This window comes from Coloeus monedula (assembly GCF_965178545.1).
Source record: "Coloeus monedula genome assembly, chromosome: 20".
NCBI lineage: Eukaryota > Metazoa > Chordata > Aves > Passeriformes > Corvidae > Coloeus > Coloeus monedula.
The window spans coordinates 1,934,811-1,960,294 of NC_138800.1; the positions used below are offsets into that span (position 1 = coordinate 1,934,811).

Consider the following 25,484-nt stretch of genomic DNA (forward strand, 5'->3'; position numbering starts at 1 on the left):
TTATTTTAAAGCAAGTTTTCAATGGAGAGCCCTGGCCCACTCAGAAATGCAGCTTGAATTATTCCGCTGGAAATTATGCTTTCCATTAACATCCATACCTGCATGTGCCAGGTATGGATGCAGCTCATGCTCTGAAATGACTGGACAGGGTTGTCTCAGGTGTATCTTGCAGCACAAGACAGAAAACCCATCTTTTCTCATGGTTTTCTGAAGATAACATACATAAAACACACATACAAACACGCAACACTGCCTCTGTAAAGACAGCCCTTCAATAACTCTGTTCAAAATACACATTAAACACTCCTATCAAATGACCACAGTATCAAACCCCTCATCTTTAACTCATCTAACCCACCCTGGGCATGGCAAATTACTCACATACACATTTTAAAGGCATGTTACAACCCCCCAGCATGAGACAGCTCACATTGGATCTTCCAAACTTAATTCTGAGCCACAAGACAAACACTTTCAACATAATTATCACTACCATATGGGCAGCTCTGCTATTGTGCTGGTTCTAATTAGGATTGTATATGTTACACATGTTGAAAGAGTTTGCAAATATGTTTTGTGGTTGACAGTTAAGCTCAGTATTTAAAGTAATGTGAACTTTTGTATGTTTACATTGCATTTGCTGTAACGAATACATCATGTGCATAATAAACATACATATGTGCACATATACATGCATGCACACTATTTTGTTTTAGCAAAATAAACATAAAACAGGTGTCAGAAATGTTAAAACTCATAACTGGATAAACATATTCACCAAGAATTTAAATCCAGTGCCCTCCTACTCAGCTGTTGGCTTCAATAGACAGGATCCAGAAGTATTTCTACTTTCTTACTAACATGCTTTATTCACTGGATATTGGTATTTACATCTGTAATCTTGTATGTGCTACTCAAAATTTGGAATTAACTTCTTCAAGAAGTTATCTGTGTATCTGTCTATTGAGACATAATTTTTTTCCACCAAAAGAATGGTATAAGCAATTCAAAGATAGAAAATAAAATTTTAGTTAAAAGCTTGGAGTGGTACAGCACAAAAGCCACTGGAGTAGAGGCATTGAAAGGCAAAGTATCAACAGCACACAGGTAAAGAACAAAAATCAATCGTTTACAAGTACAAAGCCTGGGGCAATTAATTTAATTCTAAAATCTTATACAAATATGCCAGGCATGCAGCTGCTGTCTGTGAATTGCAAGCAGGGCTTTGGAACTCTGCTTTCCCAATCATTATTTTATTAGACGTGTGTACCTCTCCCTTTTGATTTGCAAGAGCCTTACAAGATGTAAGAGCAGTACACAGACACATTTAATTGCTAATGATACTGAGCTCTGTTTCAAGTTTCAGCATTAGCATCTCAAGGCAGAAGAGCATTACAACCTTTTCAAAGCTTTAAAACCCACTTTTCAAGTAAACACACTACAGCCTGAGCTTCCCTTTTGAGTCTTTTGTCTTGCTCTTGACCTTCAGTTCAAAGTTGTAAAATAACAAGGTATCTCAATATTAGATAACTCCTGATACTGCTTTGAAGCAAGAGGACAGCAAAGCACCAGTCTCTGTCAAAAACACACAAACATCTCAGAGCACGACCTGCCTGCCTGCACAGGGGATAAGACACCAAAATTTCCACTTATTCAAAGAGACTTTCAAAGGCTCAGGCCACTTAAAAATGGATGGAATCAGTTGTCTCAATGCTCCTTGTCCAGGGCAGGCTGCGGAGGACAGGTGCAAGAGCTTTACATCATCTCTACCCAGACAGATTCCAGTGTCCTGCTGGGGATGGAGCACAGGACAGGGCAGGCCCTGACACACCTGACCCACTGGCATTCTCCTTTCCCTAGAACAGAACTGAGTAACCACAGTGCTTCTAACAGGCAGAGAGATGCCATTCAAACCCAGCAGGATGCAGGCAGCCTAGCTGGAGTCCAGCTAGCAGAGCATGGATGCACTGCAAGGAAACCACGACACTTCCAGAAGCAGAATTGTGTTCTCAAGGTAGTAAAATGAAGTACTGATGCACACTTGAATGGACCAATTGAATCCTACCAGTCTACCTGCCTCCATTCCAATAAGCTGAAATAAAAAGCTCAGCCTAACACATTAACTGTCAATCTCAGGTCTTCAGCTCACATGCCCTATCAAATTTAATGCAAGTTATGTTGATTTGGCATTATAAAATTATTTGCAACCACATTTGACTGATGAGGAGTAATCAAAATAGAGGAGACGAGCGTGAAGTGCTTCCATGGTACGACAGACTGCAATGTAAGCTTATTCCTTATTAGACAGCAGGGAATCAACCAGGAGGGGAAAAGCTGTAGGAAGCCGTGCTCTGCTGGATGTGTGTCAGGACTCAGCTCCTCATCAGTAATGGGGAAATGGGGGACAAAGATGAGAAACAGCTGTTGTTTAGTTGTAGGAGTTACAGGTTTACTAAAGAGAGACCTGCCCTTCCAGAGTTAGGGCAATTCTCTAAATGCATGCAAAACAAGAGAAAAACATTCATTTCCATCTCTCACTACACTCCCCAGAATTAGTTACTCCACTAGAAAAGACACATAATATCTAACCTTCACATTTATCCATATTTATAATGGAGATGTTATAATTAGTGATCTCTACCACTCCCATCCAGCCATACTGAAACATTTCTACACTTCTTAGTCCATTAAAATATAATCATGGCTGAATAGTACATTAGTAAGGCTGATCACAGGCAAAATAGAGATTGTCAGTTCTCCTGCTCCTAATCTGCTACAGCACTGTAATGGCAGCCAAATCTGTCGTATTTCACAGGCCCCAATAAAACTGTAGTGCCCCATTTCAGCTGCTCTGATGGCTGATGTTTGAGGTGGTGACATGGAGGAGCCACTGCTGCTTTTGTAAACTTCAGTCATGTACAGTCATACCCAAGGATGGTTGGGAAGGTGCTTAATGGGATCACATTCCCTCTGCAAATTCCCTTGCGCTTCTGCAAATAGATTTCAGTAAGCAAAGTTTTCATGAGCTTCAGAGGAGGAGCAGGGAGACCCCAACAGCTTCCTGGGCTCTGTCTGCTCCCCAGGACTTCCCTGCCCCTTGATTTCTGTCGTTTCCTGGCAGTGGCCTCTCAGAGTACTGAGCCAGGCTGTCACTGACAATGGACCACGAGGATCTTCCAACACCAAACCCTTCCTTCATTCTTTTGCTCTTCCAGAACCACAAAAGCAATTAGCAGTATTGCCATTCACACTCCCATTCTGGGCCCCCCAGCTGACTGCCCAAAGGAGGCAGGGGGCAAGTGATACCTCTAGAAGTATAATTTCTGTTTCTCTAGGAAAGGTTTCTATCCCTGTCTCAGGAGTTCAGACAAATTTAGTGTTAACTAAAGTTTTACTGGATGTGGGAGAAGAATTCGTCACTCACTGTGAGTCAGTAACAACCAAACTAGAGCAGCCGACAGAAAAGGGGGAGAGAGGCAGCTCCACAGGTCTGCTTCTCTCTCACAGATTTTCTATTTTTAAATAGAACCACAGATGATTTGGGTTGGAAGTGACCTTACAGATAATTTAGTTCCAACCCCTCTGCCATGGACAGGGACAACTTCCACCAGACCAAATTGCAACACAGAGCATGTCTGGCTCTCAGCAAGTCACACCATCAGCCTCTTGCCTCTCAGTAGAATACACTTTCACTTCCAGTCCTGCCATCAGACCTGTGTGAAGGCTCAGAATATTTTCACACTCTCACCGACACCAATGTGTGGAGTCAAACAGCTGCTCTGCAAAAGCAAAGCCAATAAATGCCACTTTGGTGAAATAAAAGAACAAAACCTGGAACTCTGGATGGAACTCCGATTCCCTGTCAACTGATCCCATGGCTGCCTTTGTTATCTGTCTGCCTTTTCTTCTACTTGTTCAAGTGGCAGGAGGAGGCCAGCGGTGACCAGTTAATGTCTGTCTGATCAAAACTGGAATCTGCTACTTGCTACTACAAAACACACCCCAGACCTTTCCCCCTAAACAAACATTCTTTGCCAAAGGCAATAAATCACAGAATGACAGAATGCTTTGGGTCGGAAAAGACCTCAAAGCCCATCCAGTGCCACCCCTGCCATGGCAGGGACACCTCCCACTGTCCCAGGCTGCTCCCAGCCCCAATGTCCAGCCTGGCCTTGGACACTGCCAGGAATCCAGGGGCAGCCCCAGCTGCTCTGGGCACCCTGTGCCAGGGCCTGCCCACCCTGCCAGGGAACAATTCCTTCCCAATATCTAATGTAAATCTCTTCTCTTTCAGTTTAAAACAATTCTCCCTTATCTTAGCATTTTCTGCTCATGTAAAAAATCCCTCGTTTTTATAAGCTCCCTTTAGGTGCTGGAAGGGGCTCTAAGGTCTCCCTGGAGCCTTCTCTTTTTCAGGCTGAACACCCCCAGCCTTCTAATCCTGTCTCGAGAGCAGAGGAATTACAAAAAAAAAAAAAAAAAAAAAAGAAAGAAAGAAAAAAAAAGAAAGAAAGAAAAAAAAAGGGAAAGCAATGGAAGAGAAAGGCTCAAGGCCGGCCTGCACGGCTCGGCGGGCCCGGGCCCGGCGCAGTTCCCCGGCGCGGCCCGCAGGGGGAGCCCCAACGCCGCCCAGCAGCCGCCGAGCCCCGCGCCCGGCCCGGGGGGCTCGAAGCGCCCCAGGGCCCTGAGGGGGAAGCGCCAGCGCTGGAAACTGCCCGCGGACACACGGCAGGGGGAAGCGGGATAGTGGGGAGAAATCCTTCCCTGGGAGGGTGGGCAGGCCCTGGCACAGGGTGCCCAGAGCAGCTGGGGCTGCCCCTGGATCCCTGGCAGTGCCCAAGGCCAGGCTGGACATTGGGGCTGGGAGCAGCCTGGGACAGTGGGAGGTGTCCCTGCCATGGCAGGGGTGGCACTGGATGGGCTTTAAAGTCCCTTCCAAGCCAAACCAGTCTGGAATTCTACCATTCTATGCACAATATATTTGTGTTAAATAAGGAGAAGGGAGTGGGAAAGAGGAGCAGGTTACACAGAGCGGCCATGAAAATGGTGAAAGGTCTGGAGGGGCCACACAAGGAGCCAGTGACTGAGGGCATTTGGTCTGTTCAGCCTGGAGGAGACTGAGGGAAGAGCTCACTGGGGTCTGCAGCTTCTCCTGAGGGACAGCTCTGATCTCTGATCTCTGATCTCTGATCTCTGCTCCCTGTGACAGGGACAGGACCCAGGGAACGGCTGGAGCTGGGCCACGGGAAGTTTAGGTTGGATATCAGGGAAAGGTTCTTCCCCCAGAGGGTGCTGGGCACTGCCCAGGCTCCCCAGGGAATGGGCACGGCCCCGAGGCTGCCAGAGCTCCAGGAGCTGCCAGGGGTGCCCAGGCTGGGATTGTTTGGGTGTCTGTGCAGGGCCAGGAGTGGGACTCGGTGATTCCTGCAGGTTCCTTCCAGCTCAGGATATTCGGTGAGCAGGAAAAGCAAAGGATGGGGGAGGACTGCTTTCAACTACAGAAGTCACTACAGAATGTTTCAGCGGAGGTCACCTGGTGGTGGAGAAAATTGGCTGCACCTCATTGTACTCAGGGAGTTAATGCCAAGGGCCCTAATTGCCCCAGCACAGTTACTGGTGGAAACCTGTACTCCTCCCTGCTCCACAAGCCCACGGACACCCTGGGAAAATTCTGTCATAAGCATGAGCATGTTTCGTGTTAATGTAAAAGAGCTAGAAACAATTTCCACAACAGTTACAAACTCTTGCCTAAAAATAAAAATTAAATTCTTCTAATCATAGATAAAAAGGCTCTTTTATCTATTTTATACATATATAAATATACATATTATTTACATCCTATGTATTTGGTTTTTATCTCTTTCTGACCTAAACCCATCCCTATTAGCACAAAACTTCAATCAGGACATTAAACAAAAAGAAGGAAGTCAAAGTAGTACTTGAATTGAATCTCCTAAGTATTGAAGTAAATCAAACATTAAAAATATTGTAAATAATCAGAATTGTGTAGTGTGCTGGATGGACAGAAATGTCAAAGGGCTGACTGCCCCCACTCCCCACATATGCAAACACAAATCTATCTGCTATCAGCAAAATCTTCTCAAGTACTTTAACAACCACTCCTTCTTCCTAAAAAGCCTTTCTGGATAGAAAACGAAAAAAAGGTTCTTAATTTCGCCTAACAGGCTGTAGAAGTCCCAGTTCAAGGGTGAAAGGAAGGACAGGGAGAAAATTGCCTTCCCCCTCCAATCCAAGTCAAACATTGGAAATGTATTCGAAACAGCTTTTCGCTGCAGCTCCTACGCTGGCACTGCCCTGCGCACCGCACGGCCACGGGAGTGCCTGCAGCAGTTCCTGGCCCTCCCTGCTCCCTCCAGAGCTCAATAGGAACTCCATGGGCTGAACCCTCCTCTGGCACAACCTCCCAGCTCCCCAAAGCTGTGTAACAGAGCTCCTTCCAGTGCCCCTTCTCTCACAGCACCCCCACGCCGTGCTCGGGATGCCCCAGCCACAGAACCGGGCAAGGAGCTGGAGGAGAGCTGGCAGAAAATGCATGCACCTCCAGTTCTCTTTGTTTCAGGAGAACCTTTTCGTTTCATTGTGCTTGGCTCCGAGTCGCTGGTTTTATCTTGCATTTCACACTTAAGGAAACCCAGCCAGGCCTGCCAAATACTACAAGGTTTTCTGTCAAAACTTGGACAAGCTGAAAAGTTTTACATTCTTATAACCGTAAACCTTAAAGCAACTCAGACTTTTATTTTACTCGCAGCTCAGGTTTGAGTGTTCCATGACATTTAGCCAACCTGGCTTGAGTTTTCTGTTTGAGGTTTCATTACAAAATCCTAATTCCAGAACAGAGTAATTAATACTTTCATTAATAGTATCTGTAGTAAAAGATTATAGGATTTGGAAGAGTGACTCTGAGTGCAATTTGCTGCCCAGCAGACTACATGCAGTCCAAAAAGGAGATCAGTCCCTAATTCAACTTCCAAAGCTGTGTGCTAACAAAAATCCAAGGGCCATTGGAGACCCAGCTGCAGGACCATTCCCTCAGCTGGCCTCAGCAGTGTTTGTTATCCATGTTACAGTAACAGCCCTGGAGCAGACCCCAAAGAACTGCAATGGATGGCAGTTTCTGTTCCCAGAAATTACTTGCTCAGTGTGACACAACACTTTGGGTTGGAGGGGCCCTCGGGGGTGACCTCATCCAAGCCCCACTCCAAACAAGGCTTATTCAGGAGAGATCCAGCTGCACAGGGGAGAGGTGGAAGTGTCCAAGGATGCAGATCCCACAGCCTCTGGACTGAAGGGACCTGCCTCCATGCAGACCTGAGCAGAGCACTGCTGGGTTCTGACCTCCTCAGCTTCGTGTTGCCCGTGCTCCTCAATGCTCCTCTGCTGGCACTGCACGTGAGAGCCAGCATGGAATCACAGCGAGGGGGACAGGCCACACCCAGCTGAGTACAGATGCCAAAGCTGGAATTTCTGCTGTCCATTTCCCTTATATTCTAGTCTGCCCCGAAATACGATGCTGCTTTAGAGCCTGAAGATTAAATATGAGCAGTAAGCAGTGCCACCCTGCAGGCTGGGCAGCACAGAGTGCAGCAACACTTCTGAAGGAGGAAATGCCAACGCTCTGCTAGGTGGGCTTGGACTGTGTCAGCCACTCAGCTGGGGATCAGTGGGACTGGTAGCGTGAGGAACTGTTACACAGGCTTGTTATGAAGCTCAAATGTTTTCATTAACATAACGAGCAGAAGTTAGGTTAATAATCTGAACACACTGACAGATGTTCAACAAACACTTGGCATTGCTGCAGCCAGAACAAGAAAGAATTCAGTGTTATCTTGGAACAGCCTGCAAAACAACACAACACGAAGCAGCAAAGCTCTGGTACCAGCTTAAGACACATGGATATGCAGAAAAGCCAGGCTCTCTCCTAGCACGGGCCCAAGAGGCACCAGGACACAACTCAGCCCTGTGTGCAGACCTGAAATGCAGCAACTCCTTGTAGAAAAGGAGTTTGTTTCCAGTGCAAGCAGACAACACCACAGTGCGGGCAAGGGGCAGGCTGCTCCTGCAGGAAAGGAAAAGGGGCCTCCACTGCTTTACATCAAATATAAGACATCTCCTGATTTTTTGTCTTAAATTCAAGTTCTAAACATAACAAAGGGCTCTTACTCCCCTCAAAATGTCATTACTCTATAGAGATGCAGGATTAGTAGTAATTATGCATTTGGGAGGAACAGTGACATGACAGCATTCTGGTCAAAAAAAGCCAAAAACTACTAAACTCTCATTCAACAGTTAAGAGAAAAGGTGAGGGAACATCATGTGTGAGAAGTTCCATCAGGATCAGGGAACTGGGCATGGCTGGACTGCATTGACCTCATTACTGATGGTTCCTGGATGTTTTGGGGTACCTGTGTTGGAAAGCTTCAGATGAATACGCTGGTTTGGGGTTTTTTAATGTTAACACTATTCACAAGTGCAAGGGAAATAGAAGGATCTAAAGCTTGTAAATGAGCTACAATCTTGGAGGAGCTAAAGATTAGATCGACCTGTGTTGCATCACTTTACAAGTTAAATATTTTTCTTAAAGTGCTAATCCAATCCAAACAAGGGTTTGATTCTAAATTAAACAAACTCCACTTTTATTGGTATTAACAAAAATATGCAATGCTAATTTCAGCAGGCAAGCACTAACAAGAGCAGCTATGCAGGCTGTGCTTTCTCCAGGGCAAAGGAGGAAGGACATTAACTTCAATTTCCTTTTTTCCAAGCAAAATGCATTATTTTACAAAATCCACAGTGAGGTTTATTAAAAAAAACCCAAAACAAACAACAAAACAAACCCCCAAATTTCCTAACACCCATGTTTTTAAAGAGTCTTTAAAAAACCCCACTTTCATTGCATCTCCACTTTGGAATCAATTTGCTGTCAAAGGTCATGAGCTAAAATATACAGTTTACGCTAAAAGCAGGAAGCGGGGTAAGTAATTGAATAACATCAGGAAATGGAAGAATACTGCCATTTTCCTAATGGCTATAGTACAAGGTTTACTCTCTCCAAATTTAATTCTAGGAGCTCCTGTAGCAAGGGGTTTATTTTTCTTCAGCTTGAATTTTCGCCTGCGAGGTTTAAAGCAAAATCCTCGTGAAATCAAAAGAACAAAATACCACAGCAGCTTTATTTTCTAACAGACAAAGATGATCATTTCTGCAGGAAAGAGAAACCCCCCATCAACAGTGTCTGAAAACAGAACTGGCATAGCAGGTTGGCTGCTTAATATACATGGCTGGAAATAATTCTACTAAATCAGAGTTCTGAATTATTCATGAAAAACAGATTTTCATGATTTAAATTAGAAAGACTTAAAATTACAAGTCTTGCATTGCTATTGATAGGTAAGATCTCCTTCCCCTTAAGTGATGTTACAGTCTCATACAGCTCCACTCCTCGAAACGCTTTATGATCACTCTAAAATAGAACAAAAATCTCCTGACACTCACTCCTTCTGGAAACAACACACCCTCTGGTACTCGCTTTAGACCAGTAATAGCCCACTAGTAATGATTATATCAAAATATATCATTATGATAATGAATAAAGTTTGAAGGGATCATTTTCAGTATTTATTGCATATTAAAGCCCAGGTTCATGTAAAACATCGGAAGCACAAGCCTTAGTACTGCAAATAAACTCTTTCCATCATGGAAAACACTGCAGTTCTTACAGGAAGAATCAGACCACAAATCTGACTTCAGATGTTTCCAAAGCATTTTGTAACAATACACAATCCAGCCTCCCTCCCTGTACTGTTACTAATTTATAAAGACAATGCCATTAATAAGCTAAAGGCTTGCACTGCTTCCTGGGAGCTGCTCTCCAGTCATTCCACACAAATCCAGTCAGCTGCAATGGCTCCAGCGCTTTGCATTAGAAATTATTAATATTCATTCATCACACAGGTACGGCCTTTCACGTGGAGATCTCCAAACTCTGCGCAAATTCTCCAATTAAACCTTTCTGCCTTGATTAGGAATTGGTAGACAAGTTCTTTTGGATTAAACACCATTTCTATGCAGGATGAACACGGGGAAGCGGGGCTGGGACTTGCAGAACCCATGCCAGGTCCCGGTGCAGCTCCAGCCTGGCACCACGGCCGTGCCCTTCGTGGAGGTCAGCTCTGGGCACTGACTGAGCACATAGCACTTCCATGCAGAGACTGCTCGAGGCTTTTCTACACTCTAAGAGTATTTTTTGGAAATCCTCAGCCTGAGCTACAGCTCAAATGTTAATACAACAGTGCCTGAACTGAATTGAGTAAGTGCAGCTCGGGCTGGGCCAGGGTCCAAAGCAGAACCAGTGGAGCAGCTGGGATAACCCAGCATCCAAATGATTCAATAGTAACAGCTTCTGTGGGCTAAGGCAGAATTCCTGCTTCTTGAATCTTTTACCTTGGCTCAAGAGCTATTGAAACTCACTCCTTTTCCTGTTAGCAAGATCAATCCTCAGCACATCGCTCTGTATCATCAAGAGAAGTGAAGACAACCAATATCAAATCTTGCAAACTGAGAGCATCATGCCACCCAAATATAGCTTTTATTTGACAACACAACACTAAGTCATCAGTATCCTGTCGTTTCCTTCTTCAGAACCAAAGCACAGAACACTTGTCTGGATATTAATTTATTTTCTTAAACGTAGGAGCTATTTTCCTTCACCTAGCAAGCCCTGTTGAGCAGGTTATATAATTAACATCAAAGCAATTTGAATGCTGCTTGACTTGCTATAAGCTGGTAAACAAGCAGGAAGCAATAAGGTGCTTTACAAGAAAAGAACATGTGTTGGGGGGAGGGGACACCATAAAACATTAAACAGATTGATTAGTGATTTTAACAGAATTTCCATTTTTATTAATCCTTTGCGTGCTTTGGGCACTCGATTTTTATTTCATTTATAAAAGTAGGAGATTTTTTTGTTCAAGCAGGTCAGAATAAAACCTGTTCAGAAGGAAATGATGAGCATGGTTGGCAAAAATACAAGTACCATGGAGAAAGTTCATACACCAAATATCTGCTGCTTTCGACAGCTAGGATAAAATCCACCTGCTTTCTGATAGAAATATTTTTATTAACATATTTAGAAAAAGCCAACCTGAAATATCAAGGAAGGGTATCAAACATCAGCTTCCAGTTCTATAGCCATTTGTAGGTGTATTATTTTTATTCATTTAAGGAGTTGAGCCTGGGGACAGGGTTTAGCAGGGCAAGCTGGGCTTAGACCTGACAGCATTTTATGGGCAAACTTGGGGTTTTCTCTCTTGTTTCTCTGTTCATGCAGAAAAGAGTTGCATTAGAGGGAACTCAATTCTTCTTTCTTAAGCCCACAGGTCCTTTACAACCATTTGTAACTCCACCACCTGGGAATGGGCACACAGGACATGAGAACTTTGAGGTCAGTGACTCAGTCTTTGCTGTCAGAGACTGGAATGGCCCATGGCTTTTTATATGAGCTAAATCAACTTGTGGCTGCAAGCCAATTATTTTCCTGTTTCCTTCTCCCACAATTTCTTGCAGGATCTCAGCAGGGTTTGGGTTGAAAGCTTAACTTCCTGCACTAGTTTACATCTCTGTCATATTGTGTCAAACTTTACCTTAAATAGATCGGAGATGTCTCAGGATGTTCACACACGGACAGATCTAGAAAGACTAACACTCTATTGCTATGCCTTTGTTTTGCTGGCCTACAGAGAGCACAGTCTTCTGGTGTTGTCCATGCTAGGAGGAATTGTGATTAAACTGTAATAGAAATTCTTCTTTAATTGGAGAAAGTGGAGATTTGCATTTTCTTGAAAGCAGATCACGACAGCTGACAGAGCCCAACAGCGGAAGAAGGCAGACACCAGGAAAGCAGCTATGGCCAGGAACAGGTTCTTGCACTCTCCTGAGTACAGGGGGCTTTGCTACAAGTTTATTTTTTTTTCAAGAAAGTCCATTCACAACAGAGTGACTCATTTCAGTAGTCTTCAATAGCTGATCCAATACACGTGGATAGATCTGAAACTGATCCTACACTGGATTAAAAAATGGGAACTTAGACACATCAGGAGTAGGTATGTTGTCACAGCCTGTGCAGTGTTGCTGATATTAGAGACAAACTTCCAGCAGCACTGGAAACACATAACCACGGTAACTTTTGCAGTCAATCTTCTATAAAAATATTTGCATTCTTGTAGCAAATTTAATAATAATTCTTAAGGGAAACTCTTTCATTTTTGATCATAGAACCTCACTGTATTTTAATATTGAGCAGCGAAAATTGTTGCAGGGAAAGGTCAGAAGGAAAGGAAAAGTTTGTTTTGTCTGTTTTAGGAGTTGTGGCCTTACGCAGTAATGGCTACACTGCGTTCTTCAACTGGCTGCACAACCAATCCAGATATCCCTTGGAATTACCCAAGAGTACAGCAAGCTCAGAGAAAAAAATACACCTATGGCACATTTTGCTAATAGCAGAGGAGGCCTTCCTAGTGCACAGAGCTCATACACTGTTATAAAGCATTAAACATAGGAAATGGGGGACTTAGGTTTGAACGTTTGCTCCATTTCACTGGTCTGGGCACAAATTAAGATGTCTTGATTGTATAAAATTGCAACATTACAACTTGTGAAACCCCACAAAGCAGAGAACAACTTCCTCCAGGTTGAGGAAGATTATTAATAATTTTCCTAAGCTTTATACCCAGGTCATTTTTTGCCAAAATGAAATAAACAGCAGAAGGTTTAGAAGTATACCATGCTACCTCTGGGGACACAGGCAGTGTCTGGGACTGGCCAGAGCCAGCCAGGCTAAATCCAGGGAAAGCTCAAAAACTCCACAATGGCCCCCAAAGCACTGCAAACCATGAAAGCAATTGTGTGAGCTGAGTCCTGGAATTTCACAGGGATTTACTGCACACTGCCATTCACCCACGCTGCCATTCTCCTGCCCTCGGCTCCCCACTTGTGGTAAATCCCAGCCCCAAACGCAGTTGTTCAGGCCCAGGACAGTCACAGCCTCCCTCCACATTTGAGGGACTGGAATGAGCCAGCTGTAAAAGCAGGAGTGCTGCCTTTAGTCTACCAAGAGACAGAAAAACAGCCCACTTACCCCATTCAAGGCACTGCTGCTTCCCTTGGAAGGGCCCAACAGGGGGGCCTTCCACAGCCCTTGGGAAGGGAATGGCTTCTCTCAGTGCTGTTCAGTGACACTTTAAAAGCACCCCTACACATTTTTCAAAGCCATGGCCTAGGTCTGTGCCCTGAATCCGTGGAGTTACGGCACTCAGGAGCTGGACCTAAGGGTACAACAGCCTAAGCAAGAGTTTAAGCATCCATGGGAGGTTGACACGCTCCTGAGGCTGCTCTGCTGCTCCTGTGGCTCGTCCCAGCTCATGGCACTCGCAGTGGGGCACCACAGCTTCCCTGTGCCCCCCCTGCAGCAGCCCCTGCTCCTGCCACCAGCCCTGCACCACAGCAAGGCTGCAAACCCACCCCTGTGCTGCTGGGAGCTACAGCCACAGCAAAATCCATCACTCCCACACCTCCTGCCCTGGTGGATACTCCATTTGTAGAGGAGAAAACAAGAATCAAGTAACGTAAGTTCAGCAGTCTAATTTTTCATATCAAATTTGAGGATGAACTTCTGTGCTTACAATTAATCCGTATGCAAACCTATAGGTTAGAAGTCTTGGCCTAAATTTGTTTCTAGAATACAAAAAAATATTTTAAAAAGTTCTGGATGACTTCCTTTTTAAATTAAAAATGGTCACTTTATTACACTGTCTTATAATACTTAAGCTAGCATTTAATTTATCTCCAGGCAGACTCAGTCAAAATTAATTTTTTGTTTAATTCCTTACTGGTAACACGCATGGAAACTTTTAAGACAGCAATTGATTGCATTGAACATTTAAAATATGGTTCACTTCCTGGCACGTTTAACAATCATTTAAGTTTTCAATTAAAGTAGGGTGCCAACATTAGAAGAATAAAGATAACCCTGAGAGACAATAGCTGCTCCATGCAAAAGAATTTTTGGTTTTTTTACTAAAATTCTCAAGATATCTAATTGATTAATATAATTAGGTTGGCCCAAAAGTGACTGTTTCTAATCACCTTTTTTTCAGTTTAGAATTTTCTGGGAGTTCATGTCACACTGGGTGGGTGGTGCACACAGGGACGCTTCCTCCGCCACAGCATTACCTGGTCAGGTAACAGCATGGTGACATCTCTGCAACTCTATCTCAGAGCAAACTGGAGCCAAAAGACAAAGTGAGATGCAGCAGGGCAGAGCAGAGAGAGTGGCAGTATTTGCATTAGAAATAAAAACATGCCAACATTGCTCGTTTGCTTGCAAGCCTGATCACACTCAACATAACAGCAATGGCAGGCGCAAGCACAGGAGGCAAAGAACCCTTCCTCTGGCACAGCCCAGGGGTGATCAGCTCACACCATCAGCTTCAGAGAAATGATGGGGGAGATATTAATATCCCACTGCTTATTCCTGTGTCCAGTATGACCTGAGCTCCTCCATGCTCCTCCTTGGCTGTACAAGCACCACCATCCAGAAGTATCACAACAATCACGCTGGTCACCATGTCAGGTGCTAATGGCCATCCTGAGTCCTGGTTAAGGGACAATCCACACTGCCCAGCCGCTGCTATCATCCAGAGTGGCCAAATACCAGCCTCTAACCAAGTTTTAAGCTCATACTGTTCTGCATCTACAGCTGAGGACTCAGTACCTACACTGGTGCTGAAGCTGCTAACGCACAGCAGGCTCCGAGCTGGGCAGTGCACACAGCAGCACACAGACAGGATCAAACCATCACAGCAGTACAATGGTTCTGAGGCTGAGATACAGGCATTTTCTACTTTAGCATCAATAAACAAGATGTGGGTAGAGTACCTCTTACTTTTGGGCACGTACACTCATTCACAGGACAGGGGAATGGCAAAAACCAGGACCTTTTCTTCCACCCTCACCAGCCCTGCAAGGGAACCTCTCCACAGAGAAGCCATTTTGAGTTCCTGGGACTTCCAAAATGTCTTTTTAAGCCATCTAGCAGAGGTAAAATCCTTAGTAATCAATTTGACTCATGATTACTATTTCAAACACAGGCTCATACCCAGACGAAAAAAGCACACTTTACATGGCAATATATACAGAACAATAACATTGCCAGATGGTATAATACTGAGCAGAATTAATTTCACACACGATGTTTTCAAGGTGTTAAAATATGTCACAACTTCTGCTAATAAAACATCTTCCTCTTCCCTCCTCCTTTTAAGAAAACACTCCGTTCCCACCAGCCTGTATTTTACATTATATGTGTTTCCATCCTGATAAGGGCAGCTGATTGCTTGCAAACCTAATTACAGTCAAATGAAAGTCTTTCAGAACCATCATTAGCAATTAGGACCTGCTGGATTTGCAGTGTATCATTTAGAGAGGTATAATTCAATAGCTTATTGAAAAATTGCAGGTGAAACTGGTGATTATAAGGGGGGAACGCCTGTGGCACGTCACTGCGGGCGAGCGCTCCATGGAGTGGCAGCTCCCCGAGCACTGATCAATGACTGCAGGTGTTTGTTCGGCCTGAGCACAGCCCTGCCCCAGCCGAGAGCAACGTCCCGGGACCAGCTCAGCACTCCCCGAGCCTGGCTTTGTGTGTGTGCTCTCCTGGAATCCAAAGTGCCATTCAGGAACTCGGGGAAGCCAGGGGGGACGTGCAGTGCGGAGCAACAGGCGCACGAAGCCACACGCATCATTTTTCAGTCCTTTCTGCAGAGAACAACAATCTTTTCTGTGCCCATTGAGCTCAATTATATATTATCAGGGCCCAGAAGTTGTCTGGATGCTTTTGAGCAGCTGGGTGCCTTCACAGATGACGCACTGGATGCGGTGACTGCGGGTTAAGTGCAGCTGGAGATTCTGTGGCCTCTGATCAGAGGCAAACAGCAGTCGAGAATCACAAAATGCTTGTAATTCAAGCATTGTTTGTCACCCACGTCAGTTTCCAAACGGCAAACAAGAAAGGGACTGAATGGCAGCCCAGCTTTCAGCACATGCTCCCACACAGACAGGAATCCACACACTGTGTGTGCGTGAAAATAAAGTGAGGGTCCCTGCCAAGGCTGGAGTTACCAGCTGGCCAGCATGAAGCACTCAGCATTTGCAAGCACGATGGTGGGCTGGATAAACTGAGCTGGACATTAGCAGAGACAGAGGAGGCTCACTCACAAAACCTGCCCCCTCTCTAGGCATCCCCCTCTGTATGCACACCATGTGTAACATTTACCCCTCAAAAACCCCACACAGCCCAGCCTACACCTCCTCTGCAAAGCCCCATCCCTTCACCCCTTCCCCACAGACCTCTTTTCCCCTTTTCTATCCTAGAAAGGCTTCTCAGAGCCCAGATCTACCCATCTCCCTTTATCACGAGCATCACTGTATTACTACACCCACTCATGCTGTGATGTAACCTCAAAGCACAGTTACCCAGACATGGCATCTTTCTACCCTTTCAGAGCTGTACTCTGATTTTTTTTATCATTTCATTGTTTATTTTTCAAATTAAATGTTGTTTGATATGCTAGACTAATCATCAGTGCTTTGAGTGACACAATACCAACAGTTTCGTTAAACCAGTGGCCCCTTCAAGTCCTGCTGCTGGTGACACTTGTTGTAGGTGCCTTCAAACTTTTGGCAACACTGGCACAGAATCAAACCACGCTGTGTAGGCTGCAGCACAAACAGCAAATCCACTCATTTCAAAGTGGTTACACTAGCATTTGGAATCTGAAAAAAAACCCAAACCAAGCAACTTCTCCCTTTACAGAAAGAATGGGAACATTATCTCCCTTTCCACCAATGCCTGGCCATATCCCTGCTGACCTGATCCTGGCTGGTACTACTCCCAAGGCAGAGTGACTTTGTCCCACATTCTACCAGTCAGTAGTCATGTTTCCTGTCACTTCATACAAAGCCAGACCTCCAGCATTGCAAAACCAACCCAAAAATCCCACACACAGCTTCCAATCCCCTCTGTTGCCCTGCACGAGGTAGTTTCACAGCCCAGGTTCCTTCCTGATCTTCAGAAATTTTATAGTCACTGAAATCCACTGGCTGCCAGTAAAGGAATCCCAAATCCCAGCAGCAATGTACAAGGAGGTTCAAGCCGTTATCACTCACTCTGGGTGATGCATGCTGTAGGCAGGATTTCCAAGGTGTCTGACCTCACACTGCACAAATATATCCCCATTTCTTCCCTTGCACAGAGCTACAGTAGGGAGCCCAAGAAATGAAACAGTTCTCCGTGGCTGTGTATAATACTTGTAGCTGCTATGGCACTCCCAGAGCCCACCCACAATTTCATTTTCAATTAGCAGCTCTTAGAAAAGTAGTAATGAAAGCAGTTGCTAAAGAGCACTCGGATGTCATTGAGAGCCTGCAAAACCAAACTGTAAATAGCACATTGTAAATCGCTTGTCACCACAGTCAGCTCTCCCGGGATGGCAGTGCCGGTGACAATCCGCCCCATCTGCTCCGCTCCCCCCCAGTGTCCCCGCAGCCCGGGGAGCTGACACCACCTCCCGCCCCGCTCCCGGGACTGCCGTGGGCAGGCAGCTCCGACAGCCCGCGCCAGCCATCCTGACTGCAGGAAGGCTCAGCCACACGGGGATTTCACCCTCTGCACCACAGCTCTGCTGCTCTGAGGCACACGAGCACCTCTGCACCAGGGGACGAGTGTGCTGGCACTAAATCACAACACAGGGAACCACACGGTGCTCTCAAGTGAGGATGACAAGGGATGACGACGGCAGGGGACGACGACGGCTGTCCAGATCAGCCACCCAAGGGCTCAGCAGTCTCAGATTTAGGATGTATAGATTCAGGGTGAGACTGCCAAGGGGATCGTGGACTTAATTCTGAGAAGGAACAGCTTCAACACTCCCCTCCCTCCCCTTTAATTGATTCATGTAATGGACTACGAGGTGAAAGCTAATGGTTTATAATGCTTGTAGCTGGGGACTGCCAGAGTCAGCAGTGTATCTTCTTCTGCTGTTCTTCCCATTTTTTCTTTATCTCATTAACATTTACCTCCTAATTCATCTCTCCATCATGAGTTCTCTTCTGTCTATTTATCATCCACCCCCTATTTATTACCATTTGTCTCCTTCCCCGCACTCCTGCGGTATCTGGGATTGAGATTTGATATTCTGGAAGCGTCTCTGCAATCAGGTGGTGAAGGCAGAGCCCAGCAGCCGCTGGCTCTCGTGCACACACGAGCCAGCCAAGGCACCCATTGCCCAACACACACACTGCTGGTTTAGAAGCATATCCAGAGATGATCCTCTTCTGCAAGAAGATGCAAGAACCTCCCAGCAGATGAAGAAAGCAGTGAAAGAAATGGAGGTAGCAAAAGTCAATGTCTTCTGCTCTTTGCAAATCACACACCCACTGAACAAAGAGAAGTAATCCTTCCCCTTCATTATCAAAATACTCTCAACCCTCCTTCTGCCCTGAAAGCTCATTGTTTCCTGGTATGCCCCACTGTGCTCAGACCTCGAGGAATAAAATCTCATTAAAACCCATTTAAAAATGTTTGCCACCCTTTTACTAGTTTAAAAATGTTCACTATAAGATTTCCAAATGATTTTTACAGAAAGCACATAAAAACATGCCATCCCCAATTAACGTAAAGGAAATTAAATTTAAAACGCTGGAGAAATATTCTGATGAGTCTTATGTTTGCTTAACGCCAACTAAAATTTCCTTGAGGCATTTAATAAGTACATTTATAAAAGCTCACAAAGCAGAGTTCAAAAGTCTTCTCGCTAGTAAAATATGAGCCTTAATTAACCTACAGTTTCACATTTTCTGGATTTCAATAAACCTGTAGGCATTTCAGCAGAGCTGGATAAATACCTGCATGAATACTGCAAGGATTTTCTCTGAAAACTAATTAGCAATGCTTTCAATAGCTGATTTCAACTAAATCTGTTTGACAAGGGAGCTTCATACCCTAAATCCTGCAGTGAGAGTTACTTCCAGCAGATAACAGATTTCACAGGAAGGCATATCCAACAGGACTGTCAACCACTGGAAAAACTATGAACGAGATCTCCAGGTGTAAAACATTTCCCAACAAGGACAGACTGCAGCCAAGGTCTTATGAGAGCACGGGAATGCAAGTGACAGCTCTGAGATTGCATCCTGCCATCCAGTTACAGTAATCACAGGTGACAATTCAGGATTCCCCCAGAGACAGGAGAGGCTGGATAAATTGTTTATGTATCAAATACAAAGCCCTGATGTAGCAAGGACACTCTATACATGCAGAAGCCTCCTGAACTCTGAGTGGCTCCGGACACTCCTGCTGTGTCACACACAAACCACAGTGGGCCCAGTGCCTGGCTCACTGCCATCTGACAAGGTTGACAAGCAAATCTACTGCCCTTTCAGGAGCCCAGGAATTCAGCAGGATGGACCTGGGTGGGGAAAGCAACCCAAGGTGTGCAGCCAAGAGTCACTTGAGGAGGAAAAGTGTAACACGATCAGAAAAAAACACCCTCAGAATTATCAATCTCCTCCGTTTGTGGTCTTCACCATTTGTCTTGAAAGAGGTCAGAAAATGCTTACCCAAAACTCTCTCTGTAGGTGGTGTGCATGTCTTTTCAAAGAACTTTGTTGTCTTTTCCATGACACCTTTTTTCCATGTTAAGTGCCAAAGCCGCATGGGTTTGTCAGCACCTACACTGTTCATGAGTCTAAAATGTTCTTATCTGAGGAGCTCTATCCCCACCAAATGTATTACATTTATATTGAGCAAGATACTTTCTTTTCTCTCGGTCTTATCCCTTAGGAATTAAGCAGAGTACTCAGATTTATTGTCTCAAAGGAAAAGCATTTTCCATTACATTTGTCAACTCAATACCTTCCAAGCCAATGCATATTCATTCCCAAAAACACAACCTCATAAATAATCTCCATCAGCAGGGAGGCCAGTTTCCTTCACAGATTAAATTCTGGGCAGAAAGGTTCCACCTCACATTAGGCCCCACTAGGAGAGTTCACAGTGCAAACAGTCCAGTCCGTTCCACTGCCCAAAGCAGACACATCTGACAGACCAAAAGAGAACAGAGACCACGCAGGTGAGCACAGGAAACAGTCAAGGAAACACAGCAGCCTTCAACATCTACTGATAATGCAATCATTGCATCAACTATCCTGAAGAGTATTCCCCACCTTCCTTTGAAATACCAAGTAGAATTAAATCAGAAATAACACCTTTAACAGCTGGTAGTGTAGAACAGGCATTTTACAATTTCTTTGCTCTGCTGAAGTACTGTATAATCTCTTACTTTATTCCTATATACAGCTTAACATATAGGCTTCGAAATTATCATGAAAACCTATTTCTTCCCAGCTTCTCTAACTCTGCATATCGAAATTGAATACAAGTCAGCATACTTGTCATCCTCAATGTTCCTTCCATCTCCCTGAACTCACAAAATGAGAAGCAGTGAATTCTCACTATTTTCTACAAGTTTCTCTGCAAAGCAGTGTTTGGCTTGCAGTAAACAAGGATGAAAACTGATTCCATGAATATCAACCATCCCCACTGAACACTTAAATTTTGGTTCAAGAGTCATTAATATCACTCAAATACAGGCAAAAGCTGACCTTGTCACTACTACTATTTACTATTACCAGCATCATAGAAATCACACTTGTCACACTTTCATCTTTAAAAAACATAACCAGCACAACACTGCTCAGTCATGAAGGTGAATCCAATGTTTTCAGCCTCAAGCTTTGCAATCCTGGATGTTCCCTGCTCATTTCCCACCACTGTTGGGAAGGCAGAAGTTCTTGCTTAGGGTGGGTGATGAGTAACCCAGGGGAGCAGACACCAGCACCACTGACACCCCACAAATGAGCTCCTCGCACTCTAATCAGTTTTAGAGCTTTGCCTTGATTAACAGCTGCCCTTCTTGCAATTGCCTCACCTCACCCTGGATGTTGAGAGGGATCTTCTGCTTCTGTGTACAAAGCCTGAAGACAAGAAGATCTTTATAGGACAAAGTTTGCTCACCAAATGCTCCACATTTGCTCTCCCTGACAGTCTCACAGCCAGCCTGTGGAAAGCTCTTCCCACCTTTACACATTTATTCATCAGATCAGCATCAACACACCACTTGCTCTCCCTCTCAGTCCACCTCTGCCAGTGGTAGGACACTGCACCAAGTGGCACCCCAGAGCCCAAGAACAAAACAACTGCAAAAGTAATAAAACAAGTGATGCCACAAAATGAGAAATCGGCTTCTACATACCATGAGCCAACGGGCAGAGCCCTCCCTCCCCGCTGCAGGAAACTTGTCTCCCACCTGTCTGAGGCCCTTTGGTAACTTCTTCTTTTTCCCAAGGTGCTGGCACAGGTTTCGGTCATTTTCCCGGTCGGAGCTGTACTGGTGGTGGTGGAGTCTGTTCTTTTTTGGAAGATACGACAGCCCATTGGTAAGTGCTTCCCGTTTCTTCTTGGCTAGAGGATTCTGTCGCTTCTCCACACGTTCCTGAGGTTTCAGAGCTACGTCCTTCTGCAGAGGGAGAAGAGGAGAAAAACACAGTGGTCAAACTACAGCTCTGGTTTGGTTCCAGGTGACCAGCAAAGCACTGTCAGGGCAATGCTGCAGTCATCAGAAAAGGGAAACACCCACTCTTCACTGATGTCCTCTTCATCAAAAGATAGGCAAATGCTAAATAAAATTGGCAGGAAGAAGTGAGTGCATGGAAGGAGACACATCCTCCTTGAGACTTCATACAGTCAACCTCAATTCTCAAAAACATCTCATGTATCAAGAGAGCACACATTTAGAAGATAGCATTTGTTTATAATGTTTAAATTAACAATCTATTTTGATTTAAACAATGCTTGACTGTTCAGTATTTATTCTTATTATTCCTTGTATTTGAGAAGCCAAGGCACGAGCTGACCTAAATCCAATTACGGCCAATGAATCTCCATTGACTCCAGGGCACATTTCCCTCAAGCCTTACTTAAGCAGTAGATTTCCAAATCTCAGGGACAGGGGTGAAAAGTGCACGAAAAAAGCAACTTGGTATTTGAAAACTTTGTCACTGACCCTTTAACCCCCAGAATCAATGTCTGTCTATAAAAAATTACTCCACTCCCATAACACAAATGTGAGTTTTGTCACTTAGCCCACAGCTGTTTTCTTACAAATAACCTGCAACACACAGAATCCCAGTTTTCATTTCCGATAAATGTCACTTGAAATGAGTCTTTTTCAATAGCGCAGAATTAAAGGAAGAGGAGGCTGGAGAATTCATTAGGAGAGAAGAATGAGAAGCTACTGGAAAGATGTTAATTAGAGTGCATATTGTGCATCCAATAAATGCCATGTGCTGAGTCACATCTACTCCAAGAACTGCCCACGTCAGGGTCTGGTGCTGCCCTGTGAGGGGCAGCTACTGAGGCAGGGTCATGCTTTCAGCACTCTCTGCTGATGTGCCTGGCTGCTTGGACCAGGAGCTTCCATGCCCACCATAAAGTGCTCTGTAACCTTGTGAGCCTTTCAGCTGTTGTTTATTGTCACTTAATATTGTAACTGACAGCAGGAAAGGCTATTGGTCCCTGTGTCACATAAAGACTGAGGCTCAGGAGAATATAATTCAAATTATGGCACCTTTTAATGCAAAAAAACATGCCTAAAGGCAAAAAGCAGTTTGGCTTTAATTAAAGACTGCTCCCTAAATGACTCTCTAAAACACAAGAGCTTCACTAAATTCATAACTGAAACCAATGAGATGATTAATTCAACTGAAGACAGTCATTGTTCAAATTTGATATTTAGCAAAGGGAATGATTTTACAGGCATTAAAGATGGGAGTATTTAACAGAAGCTATAAGACATTTTTTCTACCTTTTTTTCACCTAAGACAGCCCAGGAGATACCCTGGGCTTTTTGTCACAGTGTTACTCATATCCAAAAAGTCAGGAGCCTTATCCAACCTCATGAAAGAGAATTTGAGCATCCTTAGCTCCAACACAGGGTTAGTAATTTAAGAACCTCCTGTGTCTCCTCGCTGGTTCCTCCCTGGCTTTACTGAAAAAGAGCTCAGCAGTAGCACTGATCTTCCTAAAATGCTTTGGGATCTCCTTGTGCACAAGCTGAGGGATCCTACGGAGCTGCCCAAGGCAATCAAAAGCAAGAACAACCCCTTTTAAAACTCAGCACACCTTCTGCCTCCCTTTGCAGGAAGGTTTTAGCTTTAGCTGCATGCCATAAATGCAGGAAGGCAAATTCTCTCAAGTGCAGTAACCATTTCACCAGGGCTCACCTTCAACAGCTTCGTAAAACTACAGCATCCACAAACACACCTGGACCTCCTGGATAGCAAGGGTAGGTTATAAAATAATAGATACTTTATGTTAGAACAGATTTGTAGCTTAGCATAGCTATCATCATGCTGCTAAGAATTTTTTTTTCAGGTCAGTATAAAAAAAATCCAATGTTTTATGAGTAGAACATTATACCAGCAAAGCCTTCTGTTAAAACACAGAGCTCATGTTTGTAGATACAAATGCTTTTCAAGAGGATTCACTCTAAATGTGAAAGGCTGAAGGAGTGAACAAAGGGAAACTTTCTGGAAAAAAAAATAAATTCTTCTAATGACTAAGTAGCTTTTGTGGGATTTTTTCCCCCAGCTGTGAGTGATCTAAATGAAACAGTGGCAGGCTTCCAGCAGCTTATAAAATGTCTAATGGGGCCAGGCACTTCCATCAAGAAATAACTTGTTCCTATTAGCTTTAAGGGGGGTGTGAGATGGGTCAGACTCAGCAGATCGCTGTGGCTGTACCTGGGATAACCCTTTCTCAGAGCCCACGTTCCAGACAACTGCATGAAGCTTCACAATTGTCAGATACACCTAAAGAACATGGAGCTCATGAGAACTGAGAGAAAGGAATCTGCTCACACACCTATGGCAAAGATGAGTGGCACCAAATCCACAAAGCCTTCCCCAAACTGGATGGAAAGGCTCCTTCCCAGGCAGAAGGAACAACTGGCAGGAACGTTCAAAAAGAAGGATCCTCTTCTGCTCACAAGCAAAGGGAGGCAGAGGAGCTCCACACATGCCTAACTTGTGAAAGGGACCTTAAACCCTGTTTGGTGGGTGGGCTTGCTATGAAATTTAGCCATAAAGACTGGTGCTTAAACAACCCCGTTCCTCCAGAAGAGCCGTCTGCTTTTCACCACCTGACACCACTGCAGGGAAATGACAGAGTGCTGTAGGTCAAACCCTCGTGAGGGAACTGTGGGGTACAGCCTGTCATGGCTTTCAGCAGAGACACGACTTGGCCTTAAAAGAAATATGTATCTAGAAATATGTGTTAAATTCTTCATCTGCAGACTAGACAGCAGGAGGACATGATAAAAGAATAAATCTTAGACACAGGAAGAGAGGATGCATTAAAAGTAGCTTGACTAGAGCTCTCCTGGGGTGTTCTCCTCGTGTTTGAGGGTGCAAATTGCCCAGGACTGTCTCGGATTCTGCCCCGTGGAGCCCCTGGGCTCTGTGGAGGCAGCGCTTGGCTGGGAACCACGGCCCTGCATAAATCACTTCCACACTTGCTGCCCTTTCCCCCCATCCCATTTTTATCTTTCCCTTGTTTAGATAGGACAATAGCTGTACCATGCCGTGTGCTAGTACATTAGCCAGCACAATCTTAATTACAGACTTCAGGCATCATCATGATTAGAGTAATAAGCTGTAATTACTCTAAGGTGACAGGACTGCACAGACCTTATCTACATAGATAAGAAGACGTAGTAATATTTCATGTCGAGACGTATTTTTCAGCAGCTACCCATGGAGTGGATTCAGACTGAGCAGCCAACCCCACAAAAACATACAGTCTCTAATGGAGGTTTTTCTCCTCTCCTGCCAGCATACAAGCCCACACATTATTAAGTAAATCCTACAAACATATTAGGCACAGTTTAAAACCATCTTATTCAGAGATATCTTTCATCAGTAAAGTGCCTTAAGTGTATCAGGAAGGTGACTTAAATGCATAATATGTAATTACACGCAATTGAATACAAAAGTGCATTAATATTTATGAGTGTACTGTATAATCTAAAAAAATTTCCATTTGTTTTATTTCTACTGGGCACATTAATCAGCCTGATCCCACTGCAGGTGCCCAGGCAGGGGAGGGCCCGTGGTGCTGAGCAGGCTCCTGCTGGCGGGGTGGCCTTGCAATCCCCTGGCTCCAAACAGCACCCACAGCTCCAGCCCAGCCCTGCCCCGGCTGAGGGGAGGAGAAGCAGCCCCTGGGCCCCTCGGATCATTTCTCAAGGTAGGAAGCTTGAAGGACACACTGCATTCTCATCAAGTCTTTCAGG

General features: G+C 44.7%; 1 protein-coding gene across 2 annotated transcripts in view; it reads right to left on the bottom strand.

Moving 5' to 3' along the window:
* Positions 1–25,484, bottom strand: part of AUTS2 (activator of transcription and developmental regulator AUTS2) — a gene marked incomplete at both ends in the record, with an annotated part of 761,383 nt that overhangs the window by 536,209 nt on the left and 199,690 nt on the right. For both annotated transcript variants that reach the window (XM_082294494.1, XM_082294493.1), the window contains one exon: positions 21,441–21,650. In XM_082294494.1, coding sequence (XP_082150620.1) covers positions 21,441–21,650 — 210 coding nt within the window. The remainder of the gene's footprint in view (positions 1–21,440; positions 21,651–25,484) is intronic.